Source organism: Propithecus coquereli, unplaced genomic scaffold (genome assembly GCF_000956105.1).
Source record: "Propithecus coquereli isolate 6110/MARCELLA unplaced genomic scaffold, Pcoq_1.0 Scaffold28, whole genome shotgun sequence".
In the NCBI taxonomy this organism is placed as follows: Eukaryota; Metazoa; Chordata; class Mammalia; order Primates; family Indriidae; genus Propithecus; species Propithecus coquereli.
Window position 1 is genome coordinate 13,662,142 of NW_012148396.1, and position 21,713 is coordinate 13,683,854.

General features: G+C 44.8%; 1 protein-coding gene across 1 annotated transcript in view; it reads left to right on the top strand.

The window, feature by feature from the left end:
* The window catches only part of OCA2 (oculocutaneous albinism II), a 242,073-nt gene that overhangs the window by 27,417 nt on the left and 192,943 nt on the right, over window positions 1-21,713 (top strand). The window contains exons 2-5 of the mRNA XM_012648001.1: window positions 11,281-11,379; window positions 16,283-16,471; window positions 19,511-19,568; window positions 21,415-21,487. Of these exons, the coding sequence (XP_012503455.1) occupies window positions 11,281-11,379; window positions 16,283-16,471; window positions 19,511-19,568; window positions 21,415-21,487 (419 nt within the window). The remainder of the gene's footprint in view (window positions 1-11,280; window positions 11,380-16,282; window positions 16,472-19,510; window positions 19,569-21,414; window positions 21,488-21,713) is intronic.

Sequence of the window (21,713 nt, forward strand, 5' to 3'; positions counted from 1 at the left end):
TTCTTTTGCATGTAGAAATCCAGTTATCCCAGCACCATTTGTTGAAGAGACTATTTATTCCCTGTTAAGTAGTCTCTGCATCCTTGTGGTAACATCAATTGGCCATAGATGTATAGGTTTATTTCTGGACTCTTAATTTTATTCCACTGGTTTCTGTGTCTGTCCCTATGTCAGTACCACACTACTTTAATTACTGTAGCTTTGTAGAAGGTTTTGAAATTCAAAAGTGTACGTCCTGGAAACTTGTTCTTTGTCAACGTTGTTTTGGCTATTCAGAGCCCCTTGAAATTCCATGTGAATGTGAGGATCATCTTTTCCATTTCTAAAAAACATGCCACTGGAATTTTGATAGGGATTGCATTGAATCTGTAGATCACTTTGTGTAGTATTGACATTTTAGCAAAACCATGAACATGGGATGTATTTTCATTTATTTAGGTTTTTAATTTCTTTCAGTTAGGTTTTGCAGTTTTTAGCATGCAAATCTTTTACCTCCTTGGTTACATTTATTTCTGGGTCCCCATCAGGGGACAGTGGCCTAGAACATGTTGTTCCTGGAGTCTGCCCGTAGAGCTGATAGAGATGAGGTTGGAAATGTTCAAAGAGCAGTGCTATGAGCAGACTCTGGTGCTGGCTGGAGAGTTCAGAATTCATCCTCTGTGCCAGTGTTTCTCACAGTGTGGTGCCATATCAAAATCTCCTGGGTGTTGTGTTAAAAAATATAACTCCCTGCGCCAAGCCACGTAGTCTCCTGAATCAGAATCTCTGGGGGAGGATTGGGAAATAGTCTTTGAAGTAAACTCTCCAGGTGCTTTGGCTGTGTGCTTGCTTCTGGAAACTGCTGCTGTAGGCCATGGCAGGAAAGAATGAGAAGAGAATGGTGTTTGGGGTGGCCTGGAATACAGGCGGGGCTGGTGCCAGAGCCTGAGCAAGGTGGGGGATGCACGGTGGGGCAGGGGAGGCTGTGCTGGCAGACTCGGGAGGGGCAATCTAATGCTCTCATGGTTGTTCCAGATCTGGGGTTGTTCCTGATAATTCCAGGACTGCAGAGTTCTAAAAGAGGGTTTTTGTGTGTGTGTGTGTGTGTGTGTGTCTGTGTGTGTGTGTGTGTGCTGATATTATACTTGCAATTTGCTGAATTCATTTATTAGCTCTGGTAGCTTTCTTGTGGATTCTTTGGGATTCTCCAAATATAGGATCATGGGATATTGTCATCTGCAAATGCAGATCATTTTACTTCTTCCTTTCCAGTCTAGATGTCTTTTGTTCCTTTTTTTTGGGTCTGATTACTCTGGCTAGAACTTTTAAGTACAATGATGAATCTTGAGTGGGCGACTTTTAGGAAAGCATTGATTCATTTTTAGTCATGTAGATTTCAAGTGAGAGTAAAGCCAGGCCCGCAGCTGTCTACCCTGTGTGGGGAGGTCACAGTGCCCTGTCTGTTGTGCCTGGCTCGTGGGAGATGCTAAAATACGTTAGCTCTCTGCTGTCTCCTCTCTACTGTGCAATTGATAGCCTTTTCTGGCCTTTATCATGTGAGGCTGTGTTGTTTTATCTCATCCCTACGTCTGAAGCTTGACGTCAACACAGACCAGCCCTCCCTGGACTGCCACGTGCACCTCACCCCACTCCATCGGCACTGTCCAAACGTTGGCATTCAATGCACATCTGTTAAATCACTGAAGGAATGTTTTCCTTGAGTCAGATGTGTGGTCATATAAAGTGCTACAGGCCACTGTAAAAGGAATAACTCCAAATTCCCAAACACAATAGCAGTTTGTTTCTTGCCTGTGTGAAGTCTTCTTGGCAGTGGTGATAGCAGTGTGTGCGTGGGGGTTATTCGCACGCAGGGCGATACTGGTCCTGTCATCTCAAACACACTGTAGGTCGCCCCCTTCTCCCCCTGTCCTCTTTCCCGGGGAGACTGACCTCGATGGATTTCTTAGAGCTCCCTGGTCTGGCTTCTGGCTGGGTTCGGCCCGGAGAACATAGCAGGAGACGGAGCATGAGATTGGGCTGCTTATTTCTTCAGCTGTCCTTCGCCGCCCTCCTGAAAGACCCCTGTGGCTGATGTGTCCCTCAGCCAGAGACCGCCATTTGTCTCAGACTGGCCCTTCTGCAAGACTCTTTCCTTCTGGGTTCTAGCAACTGCCTGTCTCCCCTTATCCCCTTCAGGCCGGGGTGGTGACAAGGTCTGCCATTCCTAATCCCCCATATTGTGCGTGTTTTCCCTACACTCTGCCCCCACATCTGCAACTTTTCCTTCTATTAAATCCTCCTGAATAATTCTGATTTAGTGAGCGGCCTGTTTCCTTCTGGTATCCTGATGGCAGAATGGCTTCTGTGACGGCGCTGCTCCGAGCGTCCAGGTGGCGTGTGGGAGAAGAGAGAGGGTGGATGACGCATAGGAGGACAGAGCCTGACGTGCCACACAGCGTGTCCTCCCCAGCCGTGTCTGGAACTTGGTCCCAGGGTCCCCCTGAAATGGAAGGCGTGGGGTCCGTGGCCCTGACCAGGCAGCTGTTTCATAGCAGCAACCCCACCCTGCAGTTCTCAAGACCAGGTGGTCTGGGTTTGAATATTCAGTGTCGCTTACCTTGCTACCACCTGGATGCTTTAGGTCTCTTAAGAGTGACGGTAGTGTGACACAAGGAAACTGTGACCACCACTGAGATGTGTTTGTTGGAGAGAAACTCTGGAAGCCTGGATTCAAGTAGTTCTGGAATTTCTGTGCTATGTGCCAGGGGCTCTGTGGGCCGTGGGCTCCCTGTCAGGTTGAGGAGGAGGCAGATGCAGAAACAAGTAGCCCTGAAGAGTTGAGTTAAATATGACAATGAAGGTGAGTGCGAGGTACAGCCAGGCAGAGGAGTGTGAGCTTCAGCCCCTCAGAGGAAGACAAATCTGCATAAGCGAACAAAGAGCACTAGAAATGCCAAGGGTTTCTGAATGTATGCTTTTCTTCTTATTGTTAAAAGATAATTGACCATTTAAACAAGAATAACAAAAATGTAGTGTGGTTTCATATCACGTGTAAAGATATGAGAGCAGCAGCACCAAGGTTGGGGAGGCAGAAACGGGAGCGTGCTGTTGTCAGTGGGGCGTTGTGTGGCATAGCGGTGCATGGTGTGTATGTGTGTGTATGTCACCGTTGTGTGCTACGTAGGAAGGGGGACAGTATCATTTTAAGTTAGACTGTTAGAGGTTAAAGATGTGTACTGTAACCCCTAAAACAACAACTAAAATAACAAAAAAGAATTGTAGCTAATAAGCCAACAAAAGGATAAAATGGAATCATACAAAATACTCAATTAATGCAAAATAAGGCAGAAAAAGAGGAAAAAGGGAACAGAGAACAGATAGACAAATAGAAAACAAGTAGCAAGATGGGAGATTTAAACCCAAATATATCAATAATCACATTTTATGTGAATGGACTGAATACTCTGATTAAACAGTAGACATTGTCATATGGGGAATAAAAGCAAAATTGAACTGTATACTACCTATAAAGGAACCCACTTTAAATATAAAAACATAGGTTAAAAGTAAAAAGATGAAAAAAGACATACAATGCTAGAATTGATACTGTATAAAGAAAAGTGGCGTAGCTGTATTAATATCAGAAAGAGTAGGTTACAGGGCAAAGACTGTTGCTAGGATGAAGGCCATGTCATAATACAACAATAAAACGTCAATTTATCAAAAAGACATGATTCTCAATGTTTATTGACTTAATAACAGAGCTTCAAAACACATGAAGCAAAAACTGAGAGAAACCATAGTTGGAGATTTCAGTACCTTCTCTTATTAATTGACATTAATAGAACAAGTAGACAGAAAATCCTTTAAAGCCTTGACTTGTTCAAATGCCCGTAGCACCTGGCAGAAAGAACTGTGACCCGCAGAGACGTTTGGTGCTGGCCGTCATTCTCTGCGGTGACTCCTGAATCCTTGAGTGCATCAGGTCATGCCAGGCCACTGGGACAAGTATCTCCTCTCTCCAGGGAGAGCTTAGGAAATATACCAAGTGTGTCCTGGCAGGGTCTACCTAGGAGCATGATGATGTGGGGACTAAATCTACCATCAGCTTCATGCATGCTTTGCCATCTATTGTCATTCTCTTTTAGACAAGGTCCTTGAATGTTTTGTTAATTTCAAATTAGCGATTTGAAACATGGGGTATTGCTGCGGAGCAAGTGGTTTGCATACACATATATCATATGAAAAATGTTAACAAAAGTTGTAAAATGTCTTTCAGAGAGCTGTCTACTCAGGAAAAATATAATGATCTTGGGTTTCATACAGTAACACACTGAGGCACTTTCAGTCCCATCTGTATTCCTAGTGACAGTGCCAAACGTTTTCCACCCTGGAACTGAAGCATTCAGTGGTCCCTCTGTGGAAGGATGGCCAATAGGAAAAGATACAGCTTTTTACCCAAGGCCTGTGCATCATGCATTAATGTGAAGAATCTTATATTATCTTCCTTGAAAACACACAGCCCATTTGATTTGTTTTGGAAGGAGTATACTTTTGTTTTTTGTGCAATTGAAATGATTTATTGAAGAGATAAATCATTTTAATTGTGCGAAGTCATGAGCCCATCTAATGGTAATGATGAGTTTTTTGGGCTTTCCAGCTAACTGGAGTGAATGTTCATCTGATTTCTTCCCTCAGATTTTTCCTGACTGAAAACAACCTTTCCAATACTGGTTTTGTGTCTCATTGGGTTGAGGGTGGAAAACTTGTTTATTACACTGCAGGGATCCTCCCAACTGGAGTTTTGCCGTTTCATCCTTTTGCTTTGGAAAGGAAGGATTGCACTGTTATGCCTGAGGAATTACTTAAGCCTAAGGATGGACTGTTCTGTCTTACTACCTATGTGTAAGCCTTGGAAAAAGTGGCCACTAATCTTTCTTATTGTGAGTTTTGGACATTTATTGAGCAGTAATCACCAGCATCTGCAGCCAGCTGGCTAAGAACAGCCACCTGTGCCCGGCTTTGTTACCGGTGTGTCTACTTCTTGTGTCCCACTGGGCTCAGTCACTTCTCTCCTGCCCCAAACTGTCTTTTCCCTTCTCTGTTTAATTATAAACTTCAAAAATCATACTGCTAGGTCACTAGATGTTTAAACTGTTTTCCTTAGGGGAAAGAACAGTTCAAATTAGGTTGTAAATACACTTGATGTTCTTACATTCAAGTAATTCCTAAAATTGCTTTTATAAATATTTTTCAGTAAAGACCTCCTCAGGCTTTGGGGTACATGATTATACCCTTTGGTGATTAGTAATATCCATTCATATTCAACAAATCCTGTGTTAACTGTCCTTACAAATCCTCTCGGGGCATTTTTAAGTCTCCAGACATTCTTTATAAAATATAAATTTGCATCATTTGTAACAACACTGGCTGTTTAAGCAAAGGTTAACATCAACCCCAACATATTTTTCAATTAGGGGACACTTCCAAGATTAGTGGAGTATAAATGAATAAGATTTTATCATGTCTGCAAACAGAGGAAGTGAAAAGGTTATTCATTTTTTTTTTTTTGAGACAGAGTCTGGCTCTGTTGCCTGGGCTAGAGTGCCGTGGCTTCAGCATAGCTCACAGCAACCTCAAACTCCTGGGCTCAAGGGATCCTCCTGCCTCAGCCTCCCGAGTAGCTGGGACTACAGGCATGCGCCACCATGCCCAGCTAATTTTTTCTATATATATTTTTTTTTGATTGTCCAGATCATTTCTTTCTATTTTTTAGTAGAGATGGGGTCTCGCTCTTGTTCAGGCCGGTCTTGAACTCCTGACCTTGAGCGATCCACCCGCCTCGGCCTCCCAGAGTGCTAGGATTACAGGCATGAGCCACTGCGCCTGGCCAAGGTTATTCATTTTTAGTATAAAGAATACATTCTTTTAATTTCTTTTTTTTCTACTTCAACATAATGCACAGGGCATCTTGGTTTGGTAATTCATTCACTATTCCTGTTAATACCCATTTTCTCTCCTAGTCCCTTAATTTTTAGGAGGCTTTTTAAAAATAAGAGCTTCTTTACTTCTGAAACTAGAAATGATAAGTAGAAATAATTAGTTTTAATCCTGTATTTCGGGATTTCAGTACAGTTTTCTGTCCCATCATTTCTCATATTCCTATTTTCTATCTAGTCATCTCTGCAGCATTTCTTTACTGTGAAAATTTCCCTTGTGTTCAGGGTGATAAGTTTATACAGACAAAATAATATATGTAACATATAAATAAATTGTGAAGCTTAGGTTTTGTAAACCCCTGTGTGTTCACCAGCTGATTGGCTCCTTTTCAACCCTATCCCTTTGCTTTCTAAGGTGGAGACTACTCTGCGATTCCTTTGTGTGTGTGTGTGTGCACCCACGCATATGCACCTCTCTTCTATCTATCCATCCATTCATCTCCTATCTATCTGTTCATCTCTCTCATCTATCTATCTAACTAACCCTCTAATTTATTTAGCTATTTGTCTAAAACCATATAAATTAATCCTAAACAAAGTATTGTTTAGAGTTACTTGGTTTTAAGCCCTATAAAAATTGCATCATGTGTGTATTCTTCTATTAATTCCTTTCCTCACTCAACATTATATTTCTAAGATTTCTCCACATTGTTTTGTTTAGCTGTGGTTCATTCATTTCCACTGTTGTGCAAATACCATCGTGTGAATATACCATTGCATGTTGATTTTGTAACCTTCACCTTTGGAACTAGAAAGAACGAGGGAGCCTGGAGATGAGGAGATTATTGAAGATGGGGGCGGAGGAGGCAGAGGTGTGGGCACCAAAGCGTATCCATCCCACAGTCTGGTGTGACCCTGTCTTGCTGATGATCATGGCAGATCCATCAGTCCTGGCTGTTTAAAACTTACTGCTTGAGGATTTAAAACATGGCTAACTCCCAGGACTGGTGAGAATAGGGTCTTGCTCCCACCTGTAACTGAAAGGCACACTGATGGGGATGGGCTCTTCTCCAGCAAGAGGCCTGTGGGACCCAAGGAACTTCTTGACCCAGTGGCTCCACTTCAAAGACATGCACAAAGACTTATCTGTCAGTACTCAAGTACTGTTGTTACTTACCTTAGTAAAAACTCAGGATATCCCCTAAATTTTCATCAGCAGATCCACAGTCAAGCTTACTGTGGTGATCCATGTATGGAAGATGGTGGCTGACACTAAAACTGCGTTGCAGAAGAATATTTAATCACATGGGACATGCTAATGAGGTGGCTGAGTTGAAAAATGAAGGGACAAAGCAATTTGTATTGATAAATATGAATGTGTGTCTGTACATACAGATATTTGAACCTGACTTAAAAATATTCATTTATATGTAGGAAATAAAGGCTGAGAGGAAGTTCTCTGAGTGTTAACATTGGGTATCTATGAATTATAGAATTATGTACAATTGTTTTATTTTCTGTAATTTCTAAGTTATTCAAAATAAGTATTGCCTGCTTATAAATTTATAGGCACCTATGCATTTGCAAATGTATGTACAGAGTTTGTTGGGACATGGGGGGAATCAGTGATACTGAAATTTGTGAAACTAGACAGTTCCCAGGCTTAGAAGTAAAGTCAGAAAAATGTGAATTGGATTTCTTTTTTGCAAAGAGAAAAGATCAGGAATAATATAGATACCATCCACATTTTCTACCCTAATTAAGTCAGAGGGAAAAAGCCAGGCTCTTGGTTCTGTGGACTGCCACTTTTATTTGCAGCTTCTGGAATATGTGCTTTTTGAGTGACCTGAATCTTCTCTATGTGTGGCCTGTGAGTTCTCTGGGACACAGGCCAGCGATCCTGTCGAGCAATAGGGCCCAGAGGCCTCCTCTGTGCTTCTGTCTTTGCAGAGGGGAAAGGATTTGGAACAGTGGAAAATAGTATTTGGATGGTGTCGAATGAAGTTTAAATTGGAATGGCCTGAAGTCACTTTGGGAAATTTCCTGGTGAAACTCATTTTATTTTTGGCTCTTTAGAAATATAACTATATAAAAAAGCCGAGAAAGGATTCCCTATATGCTTAACTACAACTATAAAATACTTTGTATACACGAAGTACAACAAAAACGTTAAACAATGATGCAGTCAGCCAGATGTGGCCACTGCAGAGAAGATATTAATAAACTGGACTTCTGACTTTTCTCCACTTCTGATTTTCCTTCTTAGTGACAAGAAGGAAAAATCCTCTGTGTTGTGCAATGTGATGCTGCCGTGAGCTGCTCTGAGAGCCCACGGGTCATGCTTCCCGAGGAGCAGCAGAGCCTTCACTCTCTTGAATACTGTCTGCTCTTTACAGCGGTGATTCTAAGAACATTATTGATTTAATGATGTAGAAATCTTTTATTTGAGTCAAAAAGCCAATCTCATGCAAATAAGCTATGATTACTGGGGTTTAACCCATTCATTATTAAGTATTTATTAACAACCTACATTGAACTGGGTACCTCCTTATGGTACCAGGTAAAACAAGATGAAAGCACCATGGCAACCGTTCATAAGGAGCTCACAGTCTAATGAACATAATGGAATCAGTAGCCAGACTCTGTGCTTCCCTTTACATCTATTTAATGCAACAAAACCAGAGTTTTTGTTTCTTTTAATTTATATTACATGGCTGAGAAAGTGGAAGCACAGGGTAGCTAAATAACGTGAGGGAGGTCACTGTAATAGTCAGCTCTTCCAGTAATACTACGTACCTGGAAAAAGACCCAAACTCTGTAAAATAGTTTAAAGAGGTTTATTCTGAGCCAAATATGTGTGACCATAGCCTGGGGAGCCACACCCAAGAAGTCTTGAGCAAGTGGTCCCAAGGTGGTAAGGTAACAGTTTGGTTTTACACATTTTAAGGAGACAGGAGTTGTGAGTAAAATCATAAATCGATACATGGAAGGTGTACATTGGTTTGACCCAAAAAGGTGGCACATCTCAAAGCAGGGAGCTTACAGGTTAAAGGTGGGCTCCAAGATTCTTTGATTTGTAATTAGTTAAAGAAACGAAGCTTTGTCTAAAGGCTTGGAATGTTTTAAGTTAAGATAAGAAAGTTTGTTAATCAGACGAGCCACAATATCGGACTCAAGTGACCTGTTAAGCTAATTGATGGGCTGCAGATGATTTAACCTTTGCTGTGCATGGCCTTGGGTCCTGTTAGTAATTTAGTATTTTATTGTCACAAAGAGTCTCTTTTGTCAGTCTTATTTGTTAATTTTTTATTTTTGAGGCAAGGTCTCATTCTGTTACCTAGGCTGGAGTGCAGTGGCCTCATCATAGCTCACTGCAACCTCAAATTCCTGGGCTCAAGTAATCCTCCTGCCTTGGCCTCCCAAGTAGCTGAGAATACAGGTGTGTTCCACCACTCCTGGCTATTTTTATTTATTTTTTACTTTTTGTAGAGACAAGGTCTCAATAAGTTGCCCAGGCTGGTCTCAAACTCCTGGCCTCAGGTAGTCCTCTTGCCTTGGCCTCCCAAAGTGCTAGGATTACAGGTGTGAGCCACTGCACCTGGTCTTGTCAGTCTTATGATCTCTATTTTAACGTTAATGCTCGTCAGTTGTGTCTAAATTCCAAAAGGCAAGGGGTATAATGAGATGTGTTCTCCATAGGAAGTGGCCCAGGGCTGCCCAGAGGTGGTGCCCGTGGACAATAACTGGCCCCAGACAGATTTGTTTTCTGACTTCCACCAGACATGATGGGTGTTGTTAGACATAGCACAGGGGCCCAGGTTTTATTCATCCACAAGACCCAGTTTTATTGTCTATGTCACAGGTGTAAAAAGAAAATAAAAATCTCAGGCCCCTTCCCAATTCCTTATGCAAAAGAAAGGCACAGGCCTTGGGCACCTGGGAAGAACTTGCCCCACAATCAGTCATTAAGGAAATTCCTTGTCCCTGAGCAAGGACATGCAAATTGTAACTTTAGGTCCCAGGCTCTAGCTCCTAAAACTAAAGTCTGTTACAAGTTTATCTTCACAGGCAGCAGAACAGAGATGAGACAGGATCAGACATTCTTCCACCTACCTAGGGACATCTACATAAGTGATGCTTCCTTCACTCCCCTTTTCTCTTCTAATGTTCACCTTATTTTATGTAAAATGGAGATTTTCTTGGGTTTGACAAGAATGTAAACCATTTTGTCTCGCTACCCTGATACTCTGACTTTTTTTTCCATATGCCTTTAAGTGCTAAAACTTCCAAATTCCCCTTTGGTAAAACAGCCACAGTTTTTGGCTGTGGTTCGTGTTTTTCCCAGGCACGTCCTCAGCTTTGGCTTGATAAACCTCCACTGATTGAGATTTTTGCCTCAGTCACTTACCTTGGGTGGACACAGGTGAATGCTTGAATGAGAAAGAGAAGCAAGTGGAAATACTTTTCTTAAAATTCATTCCTTGTGAATCTACGATTGGAAAGATCGCTGCTCTCTTAGCAGGTGAGTGTTTCAGGACAGCCACAGCATCTATGCGCCAAGGCTCCTTTAAGGAAGGCAATGTACCAGCGTATAAAACGACATATTCCCAGTGATTAGGAATGAAAATGATTTCTGCAGCTTCTCACGAAAAACTGATTGCTTTTAAATATCATGTGTCCTTTACTGGGGCGACAATATATGTTGGTGGACCCTGCTGTGCCTGCATGATTATTTCCTCTCGCAAAGCTTCTGATTTGGATCATACATGTATGGTGGCCCTTCCTTGAGGGGACGGGCCAGTGGAGCGAAGCCTTCCTACCCAGCGTGGACCTTGGCTTTGCTTTGGTTGTGGTTGCCGTACTCTGGCGAGCCTCCTCCTTGCCGTTCTGGTTGTCATTTCATTCAGACCCCTTGGCTCTGACTTCTGCAGCTTGGTCTTCTCTTAGAATATTTTAAATGTAAATACCTTGTGATCTTAGGAAAAATAATAATAGAATTTTCTGCACATAAAAAGGCCTGTCAGACTCTGAATGCTTTTCTTGATGGGAAGCTCTGCAGGAAATGGCAAAGGTCTGAATCTCCTACTAATGCCAAAGTGACCCTAATGGTATCATCCACGGCATCTGGTCTCCTGTGTGAGTTTCTGATTTGTATTTTCAATCTAGCTGGGGAGGAGAGTTGTTACTAATGATCTCTCCTAAAACTCTAGCTTTTTACAATTCAGAGAGAACTTTAGTCAAATTTCCGTATAAAATTTGTCACTGAATCTCGGGCACATTCTTGACTCTAGTGCCCAATTGCTGGGAACACATCTGTCAGTTTGTATGTTGGTGACTCCGTTTCCTTCCCTGTCTCTTACAGGTCTCACTCTCCTGTGCCCCAGAGCTTCAGCTCCAGGTCTAAAGACCTCTGCTTTACGGAGAATACACCTTTGCTAAGGAATGCCTCACAGGAGAAAGGGTGAGTTTTTTTTCTTTCTTATGAAACTAAGAAATTTCCGAGCATGCTCTTTGGCACTTTACTGGGGAATTTCTTACTGAGATTATGAATTTTTGCCAGACATCTTCCAGATCCTTGACAATTCATTGCGGTAGGTGTTGACGATTCTAGTGGTTATATTCTGACTTACGAATTTCCAGATGGCCTTGAGCATAACCCTGTAGTGATCACACAGCACCTGGGCTCAGCCACGTGAACATGCAGCTCTGGCAAGCTGTCTCACCTGGCTGGGGTTTCTCAGCCAGGGTTGAGGCTGACACTGTCTGGAGACATTTTTGGTTGTCACGCTGGGTGGGGTCTGGGGCGCTACTGGCATCTAAGAGTAGAGGCCAGGGATGCTGCTAAACATGCTGCAATGCATGGGACAGCCCCCATGGCAAAGAATTATCCAGCCCAAATGTCAATAGCGATGAAGGTGAGAAACCCTGGGTGTATGATTCACAAGAAAACTCCATTTCCTGCAAGGTTGAAGGCCCTTTTTGGCACAAATCTGGGTGATTCTGGAATTGCCTGAGCAGAGGTGATCTGGAGGATAATTTATAGATGCTTCTGCCCAGGACGAAAGGCTGTGGCCCGGGCCTTCAGCCTCATCTCTTCTTCTGCAAACTTCCAGAAGCCAGATCCACCTGCTCAGTATCTCCTGGCTCCCCGAACATCACACATTGTTACCAAACCCAGAAGGGATCTGGCCTAGGTCCAGTTGCTCACCGCACAAAAAGCCAATTACTGAGACAACAATATTGCCAGGGAAGAAAGGGTTTTATTGCAAATTAATGTCAGCCGGGAGATGGGAGATAGTTCTCAAATCTGTCTCCCCAACCAAATAAGGCAAAGACTTTTATAGTGCGTTGTACAATGCAGGTTGGGTTGCGTGTGGCTTGAAGTCGTGGGGTCTGCAGGTAGTCTGATTCAAGAGTCAGCTTTCGTGATGGATGGTGAGCTGCCAGGAAGACCCATGGAGAAATTAAGCAAGAAGATTACGCTGCTTTTGTTAGGCTTTACTGGTCTGAATGTTTGAGGTATTGTGGAGAGAACAAAAAATAACTTAGGGAAGGGGCCATCTTACAAGGTCAATTACAACATGGGTACATTGTCACGGAGCCTCCCTTTCCTGGCCACTGACCCTGTGCACCCGCATTGACAGGTGACTGTTGTGTCTCCTTCACTTGCCTGCGAGCCTCTGAGTTGCCTGCCCTCTTCCCAGTGCTGTCTGCAGCCAGCACAAGGGGTGAGGCCTCGCACTGTAGGGGCGTTTGCATGCCAGGTGGGCTCCTGGCCTCACCCTCCAACACTCAGGTTCTCAGGATTTGAATGGGGTATGACAATCTGGATTTATCACCTCTCAGTGCAGGGACGATCTGCCTGGCTCCCTCCAGGAGATTCCTGATGGGAAGTTGTGTCCCCTTGTGAATGTTCCCACCAAGCTCTTTGACTAGAGAAACCTCCTTCCCTCTCCAGCTCTCCAGGGCACTCCAACGTCACTTCCTTTGAGAAGCCTTAGTACCTCTCCACCTCCCCCAAGAGTAAATGCTGCTTCTCCTTTGCTCTCAAACACCACATTCATGCCCTTCCTTCTGAACCTGCCCTTGTGTTATCCACGGTGATGTCTGCCAGCCTGTGCCTGCTCCATCCTATGTCCCTGTGCCCAGCAGGCCCCCTGGCCCCCGCACCTCAGAGACTGGATGGGCGAGGGGTGCAAGCTGAGGCATTTCCACTGACCCAGCTGCTTAAAGCTTCTCTAGTGGGGGATGACTTAATTCTCCTCCACATCTCCTAATCAATAACTGTGAAAACAAACACTTGGCACATCTACTTCCTTAATGCTTTCTCTTCAATTACTTGGTAAACTCTTAAGGCCTGAGACATTTTAGAGCTTGCAATTCATGGAAAACCAGTAATGTGTAAGCGTTTGTCCTGGGCACGTGGAGCACAGAGACGTGCCCTGGGAGGCCGAGCTGAGCCTCCTGTCACAAAACCACTTCACAGAAGCTTTGATTACAAAATGCTTTTTTTTTTTTTTTTTTTGCATGAAGCTAACTAAGGTATTGGTGGTAGGAGGGTCTTCCTGATGCTTAATTCTGTTGCAGTTTTAATTTGATCAAATGGCTTATTGGGAGAACATCCATTGCTTTACATAATTTCAGAAGAGAAAGTGCCCTTTTCAGGGCGTCGAGGGCAGGAATGTGTGGTACAGGGGTCAGAGCATGTCCTGCCTCTGCACTGACCAACTGGTAGCCATTCTTCACGTTATCCAAATTTAAATGAATGAAAATTAAAAATTCAGTGCTTCAGTTGCACTAGCCAGATTTCAAGTGGCCAGTAGCACACGAGGCTACCACGTTGGACAGGGGCAGAGGACATGTCCATCGCCACAGAAAGTTCTGTTGCACAGCACTGCTCCAGAAAGCACTGACATTAGCTTGCTTTCCTCTTTCTACTTATCAGAAAACAGTTTCCTTAGTTCCAATTTTGCTATGTTTGTGGGTTTTTCCAGCATTTAGGAGGAAGGTAATATTTGCATACCTGAGCATTTTCAGTGCCAAAATTGATAGAAAATATTGACTACTTTCAAAGTCATTTCATTACATATTGGTTTTACATAGCCTGTTCTGCATCTCTGGGCTTCTTGTAAGATTTTTTTCTTGTGAACCAGTTCTAAAGCAGTGATAAGTGTTCAGGAGAATCCCAATGCCCTGTTGAGCTAGCTGGGGTTTGAGTGGCATCATTTGTTTTTCTTTCTTCCCTTCCTTCTTCCTTCCCCTTTTTAGAGATGAGGTCTTGCTCTGTTTCCCAGGCTGGAGTACAATGGCCCAGTCATAGCTCACTGCAGACTCCAACTCCTGGGCTCAAGTGATCCTGCCACCTGAGCCTCCTGAGTCACTGGAATTACAGGTGCACACCACCATGCCCAGCTAATTTTTAAAAATTTTTTTGTAGAGACAGGGTCTAGCTATGTTGCCCAGGCTGGTCTCAAACACCCGGACTCAAGTGATCCTCCAACCTCAGCCTCCCAAAGTGCTGGGATTACAAGTGTGAGCTACTGTGCCCAGCTGACAACATTTGTTTCTAACAAGTAACAGATCACAGCTGTTGTTACTGTCAATTTGTGATCCCATGAGTATTCCATGTAATACATAAAAATTCTAGCTTTTGGTACAACCTTTCTAGAGTTAAGTGCATCTGTACTAAGGGAATTGCTCAGAAGCCCAATAATTCAACCAAAAATAAATGGAATACTTCACTTAGTAGAATGGATTCCAGCTCTATCCCAAGAATGGAAAAATAAGCACCACATGCACTCACCAGCAAATGGGTTTCACTGATCAACACCCAAGTGCACATATAGGAATAACATTTATCAGGTGTCGGGCAGATAGGAGGGGATGGGTATATACAAACATAATGAGTGTGATGTGCACTATCTGGGGGATGGAAACTCTTGAAGCTCTGACTGTGGGGGGCAAGGGCAATGTAACCTAAACATTTGTACCCCCATAAAATGCAGAAAGAAAAAAAAAGTAAATGGATATGTCTGCATGTAATTCTGATAAGTATTATTCCCCTTGATTCATCTTTCCAGATATAGGCCCATTCTTGGGCCTGTTTAAGTGAGCTACTGATGTTCCCTAGTCATCCCTACAGCCCTGTTACAGAAAGATATCTATACGGAGGAGGAAAAGCTTACTCTGCTTCAGGAAAAGTATAACAAATCTAGGCATTGACCACTCCAGCACACTCAAAGAGAAAGCAAATAGATCTCTGTCCTGAGTCCTGTAGGCATGGGAAGAGCTTCTAGGAACTCTGCTTGTCAAAGTCGGGTGCTGAGGGCCCCACACCCCGTGTGCCTGGCTATGCCCCTGCTGTCCCTGCTGTCTGCTGAGCCGGCTGCGTGGGAAGAGATGGAACCGCAGGTATGCAGGACCCTGGAGGAGCAAGATGCAGAGGCCTAGCACGGGAAGGCCGAGGATACGGCTCTGCCAGAACTGCAGGTGAACGATGTAAAAGAAAAACCTGAACAAATCAGAAGAGAGACTGATAAATTACCCACCAGTATCAAACCTCAACGATGACGAAGTGTGTTGTGTTACAGGGGAATTAGGAATCTGTCAAAAGTACTCAAAAATCATCAAACAAAACAGAAGAAAAAAGTGTTCATTTGTTCTTTATGGCTGCGGAGAAAAAACAATGAGTGTAGGCAGCCAAAAAACTCACAACCTGTGTGTGTCTGCCCGTGCGTGAGATTCACAAATCAGCATTACAAGCCAAGGACAGAAGACAGGTGGCAAAATGAAAATGAAAAACTTTGTGGATGTGGGGAAGAAAAGAAAGGCGAAGTCTTCTGCCTCAGGAAACTTGTGAGTGACAGAATACAGGAGGTGCTGTTTCGCCAGAGCTTAGGGAAGTCCCGTGGACAACCTCTTTTAAGACGTGTAAATGACAAAACTCAGACAACAGGAATTTTGGGTTGTACTTTCCAAGAACCATGTATTATTTTTAGCTTGTAGTCAAGCATGTATTTGGAAAGGTGTGAATAAGTTAACTATTTTGTTTGAAAAAAAGAGAGAAAGCAAATACTGAGACGAGTGGGAACCAGCCAGAAACAGCTTTATTGGAAAGTCCCAAACTCAGAAAGGACTGACGTTTCTTGAAGGCCCACAATTCATTTTGAAGACTTGAGTGACCCCAGATTTCCTTTGAGCCAAGTATTCTGTGATGTCACCAGTGTGAGAGCAAGACTACACTGTCATTCTTTTGAAGGCCAGGATTGATTCTATGACATTTCACTTGTTGTGAATGAGAGGAAATCTTGATTTGGAGATGCTACTATTTCAGGAAAGATAACCACAAATCTCTTGCTTTCCAGGTCACGGTGCATACCTGGTTACCACCCAGAGTTCATTGCTGCTGAAGAATCCTGGGAAACCAGCTCAGCTGAGTGGGAGCGGAGATACCTGTTGAGCAGAGAGGTGGCTGGTTCAGGGACATCGGCCTCCTCAGAGAAGGGGGAACTTGTGGACAGCACTCACGTCTGCTTGCATCTTCCGAAGCTGAGGTAGGTGGACTTGGAGGGCCTGCACCGGCCAGGGGCTGTGGCTTGACAGGCCCACTAGCTGACTCTCTGTGAATTCTTGAGTTGTCTCCTTTTATTGGCCTGGTCCAGGGAAGGGCTTTCAGGAGGTGTAGGATGTTACCAAATGATTAACATGTGTTCTCAAGGTTGTATGTGCATATCCAAGCTCCTTCTCTGAAAGCCCTACCTGGGGGTGGGGGAAGGGGTGAACAATAATGTAGATTTAAACTAATGACATAATAATAAGCCTTAGGTTACTCTAGATCACTTTCCAAATCCTATTATGCCCAGGCTGGGGAATTCCCAGATTGGTAAAGCGTTCCTTTCTTCCCCAGGTGTAGCAGTTGCTCGGGATAGGATTAAGGGTGGTGCAACACCAAGACGGAGTGCCTGCCCTTATCCTTCTTCCCAGGTGGGGCAACTGCTAGAGGCAGCACCAAGATCCTAGCTATGTACCTAACTAACACTTCAAGGTTTTCTATCTTTGCCCCAGGCCTAGGAAGACATTTAAGGTAGCCCTGCAAATCGGAAACCGATTACAAGCATAAATGGCTCACATCCTGTATTCCTCTCCTTCCTGCTTGTGTGGTTGGGGGGTCTTCATGGCCATTAGGTTTGCAAATAGAATCTACTGGATTCAGAGGATCCCTTTGATGCCATCTTTGTGATTATTGATGGATTGGGGCCAGTGCATTGCACAGCCAGGGGGAGGCAGTATTTTCCTGCTGTGGGAACCGGAAACCTGAGGCTACGCATGCGTGGGAGGGAGGGGGCGCTTTGCGGGAGCTCTGTGCTGGGCCGGGCAGCAGCACTGTCTTTTTACCAGATTTATTGGCTGGGCTTCTTTCCTTGCATGCATTAATTTGAAGGAAGGATTCTTTTGAGAGCAATGTGCTTGAAAGCAGCATCTTCAGGAACAGAACAAGGGCTGGAAGCCATGACCTGCCCTGAAGTAGCTGGGCGACCGTGGCGGTGGCAGAGCCTGGCGTGACGTGCAACCCTCTGTCGCCCGATGTTCTCTTGCTCCGTGGCCTCTCGTCAGTGTACACTGCACTGACGTGATACGTGCAGAAGCCGTAGATGTGTGAAAAAACGCTATGGAACTATCAAATATTGGTGTTATCATGTCACTACATTTAGGGACCATTCTTTTCTGAAATACTTGATGGGTTGATTGGAAACGTACCCATCTGCATGCCGCAGTTGTACCTACCTATCCCCATAGAGGCCCACCTTCAAAGCCCTGCTGTGTGCTGGGACCATTGCCCAGGCACCCTGTTGACCCTGCTAACAGTCCTGGGAGGTGGATGGAGAGTACCTCAAAGAGGGTAAGGGTTGTGCCCAGTGGCACAGATTGTGAGCCAAGGGTCAGGGATTTGACCCCAGATGCCCCCACTGTTGCTTGACGATGGGGCCATCTCCTCCCACTCTGACTCCCAACCCATCTGCAGCTTCTTTGCAATGACTGGTCTCAGCACCCTCGTAGGTGCAACAAATATTTGGCTGATGAATTTGCTATGAATTATGTGAATGGGGACCTGGTGCCATGGGTCATCAGGGTGGTAGACCTTGACACTGTTAACGCCTTTCTCCAGAAGCTGCTGTGTCCTCAACTGTCCCACAATATGGAAAAATAGAATCATGTACATTTGAGACTTTACATTCAGTGGTTTTATCTTCTATGATTCCTGGAATATTTGCCTTGAGCTTGCCACTGAACTAAAGGACTTTAGTGCCATTCCTTATAAAATGTCCGGAAAGTACCATGCATGATCAGGGAATAAACTCGTAAAAGAATCTTGTATTTTGGATTGTCAGCTCTGCCGCAGGTGCCAGTTATGTAGAAAGAAATTTGTATTTAGAATAGCTCAATTAATGACGCTTCATGCTTTAAAAAGAAATGTCATTTTGATTCCTATTTAAGAAGGAGCTGTTGAATCATAATTTGGAAGCATGAAATGATTATTTGTCAAACTCATTAAATATAAGAGATTGCAAAACAAGATTTTACCATTTTCAAAAGATCAGAAAGAAAGTTTTCAAAGATGGATGGAACTTTACTAAGTGAGGAGAGTATTAATTAGATGTCCCAACACAGTTTCTTGTATCATTCTACAAACATGCATCAAACACAAGCTAGGTACCAGCACCTTTCCATGTGTGAGGACAGAGCAAAAACACCCCAGTTCCTGCCCTCTCGGAGAAGGCAGGGGGAAGATCACACCCCAGGAGTGGCTGGTGACCATGTCATTTGGAGATGGGATCTGGCTTCTGAGTGAGCAGAGATGGGCATGATGGGGAGCACCCTGGTGGGGCAAAGGCCTGGTGGTCCACTCTGTAAGCGGCAAGGATGCTAGTGCCAACTGGAGTGGCTGTGGAGGGTGGGCCAGGCCCAGATTCAGATAGGGCCTGGGGGCCATGGTTAAGAAGTGGGCAATGGCAACTGGGCCAGAATGCCTTCAGAAATTCTCAGCGGGGGCCGAGTACATGGCGTGGTTGTCTATTATGTGATCTTATAAGGAATTCTTGAGAGACTCTCCTAGTACAACCAGTCAAGCAGCACTGCAATTTTCCTCTTAAATTATTTGTGTTTTTATATTTGATGATCAAATCTGTATTCCAACCTTCCAGAAAACTTAGGGGAAAATAACTGATAAATATAAATTGGAGAGCCAAGATAAGACATTGAATTCACCTTTTTCCCTAGGAAACTGGAGGTTTTAAAAGGCTAGGGAGTGCCCCAAATCTTGAACTCTACCTTCCTCAGCAAGAAGCCGTGTGCAAATGTTTGTGGTTAACTTTGTTCCTCTCTGGAACCTCCACCAAGCTCCTTTGGGTGGGGCAGTACGTTCACCGGTCAGCAGAGTCCTCTTTCATATCATGTTATGGAAAATTCAAAATGTGTGCTTTGAGATGGAATTTATACAAGGCTTCAGAGAGGTGTCTGAGGCTGGCAAGCCTGGACACATGTAAACATGACTGCTGGCCCTTGTGACTTAGGACTGACCTTTTCTTTTGCAGGCGCTGTGTGCGGTGGCTGAAAGTCACGGGCCTGTTTGTCTTTGTGGTGCTGTGCTCCGTGAGTACCGGGGCCACCTCTAGCAATGCTGTTGGGTCATTGTAAGCCCTGGGGGCCTTGGTGGGCAGGCACAGCCCCCAAGTGCCTTGGGCTGGATAGCAGGGTGACTGAGGTGTGGGGCCCACTGTTTGGCCCCCTTTGCCTCATTCTCTGACCTTTCTTTGAAGGAGATGCTGAAGTGCATGGGCTGGCGGGTTGAGGGGGGTCGAGGGAGGCCTGGCCTTAGTAGTGCTCCTCGGCTGTGCTCCCAGTCACGCAGTAGAAGCCTGGGCAACCTGGTGTTGCTCTGTGGAAGGCAGCTTAGCTTGCCCTGTGTCTCTCTTCCCCCCTCCAGTGGCTTGCCAAATTCCCTTTTCAACCACGAACAGTAATACTCTTCCCCGGTGTTGGGAATATCCAGCGATTATGGGTGGCCTCAGAACTATCTCAGTGCCCCTTTGAAATGGTGTCCTGGGCCTCCACCCCACTGGGCTACCCTGTGTGTGAGGGAGTGAAGCTCTGCAGTTTGCCCCACCATGGAGGTGCCTCTGATTTTATGTGCCCCTACATCCCTGTCCTTTCAAACACATTAACATTCACGACAAGACTCATCCCAGAGCCAAATCAATATCAGGTGCACTCGTGGGGAAGAGGGGCAGGTGGGGCCATCCTGGTGAATCCAGGTGGTGGAGGTGGTGTCTGTTCTTCACTGGGAGGACACTGGCAGGTGTGGGACAAATGGGACCTGGCCAGCCAAGGAAGAGCTATGGGGGGCTGGAAACTGGCAGAGGGGCTGGGCAGCCAGGGCTGTCACGGGACCTGAGTGTGCCCTCTAGGGTGACAGGTCACATGTCTTGCTGCCAGCGTTTGTGTGCTTTGTGGCTTCATGTAGCCCGAGCCAGAGTCACATGGCAGGCACCTAAAACACATTTATTTGCGCAGTAATTGGGTGTGTGGTCCCTGTGCCTGGCTGGTGTCCGTGTGTGAGACCTGTGGGTCATTTGTGGTCTGTGGTGGTGGGAGTGGGTGCAGGGTGGCACAACACAATGGGGTCATGTCTGTGCTCGGGAGTTATTTTGGGTGAGTGCCACTTTTTAGCGTTGGCATAATATGGTGTGTTGTTGGGAGACCACAGTGGGTGGAGGGCGCTGCTGCCGTGGCAGGGTGTGGGATGTGAGCGAGGGGGGGTGAGAGCGATGTTCCTGGACGTGGCGGCTGGACACCATGTGCATGACCTTGGCTACCAATTCACCTGTCCACCTCCTACTCACGTGGCTGTGTGGTTCTGAGGCCCCACTGCTCAGCAGGGCCTGGTGGGTGCACTGGGACTTCGAAGGAGGGTGTCAGGGCGGGCCAGGTGTCCCCTGGTCCCCAAGAGCCGACTTGAGCTCTATGTCTAGTCTACAGCCTACTTTTGGGAAATGGAATTTCAGTGATTTGTGGATACATCCAAAATAGAGTTTGAGGAATTTGATGTGAATGTCTATAATCTGTCATTTTATCGTCACTTTAATTTACTTCTTGATGTGTATAAGGTACTTTTCAAATTCCATAAACACGTGCTATAACCATCAGGCGGTTGTATTCCTTTACTCTCTAATATGGGAAAACCACGTTTATCCACTTTCGACAATTTAATCCTTCAAATTGGCAGATATCAATAATCAAGGCCTATTGTAGCTGAACATAGTGTAATGAATGAGAATATTTTAATGTCCAAGAAAAAGCTGTTCAGAGTAAGCTGGCGAGTTTTGGATACATAAGCCAGCACCATATTATATCCCTATTTTCAACTGTTATCAAAATTATTTAAATCCTATTGCTTTCTTACCAAAAATCTATCATGAAATGCTTCTGGTTTTTACAGATTTTATTCAGCCTGTATCCAGATCAAGGAAAGTTCTGGCAGCTGTTGGCCGTGTCACCGCTGGAAAGATACTGTATCCAAAATATGCAGGAATGAGGTTCAGAAAGCAAAGGGGTACTCAGGAACTATTGCACTGTCGCCAAAGGTCTCAGCGTGGGCCCTCCCCATTCCTGACTGCTCCATTCTGTTTCTCCAGGACAGAGGGGACGGAGCTCCTGGCAGTCAGTGATGGGCGATTGTCAGCGAAGCCCCTGGGAGGGGTGACAGCAGTGGCAGGCTCCAGTTACCACCGTGGCTCT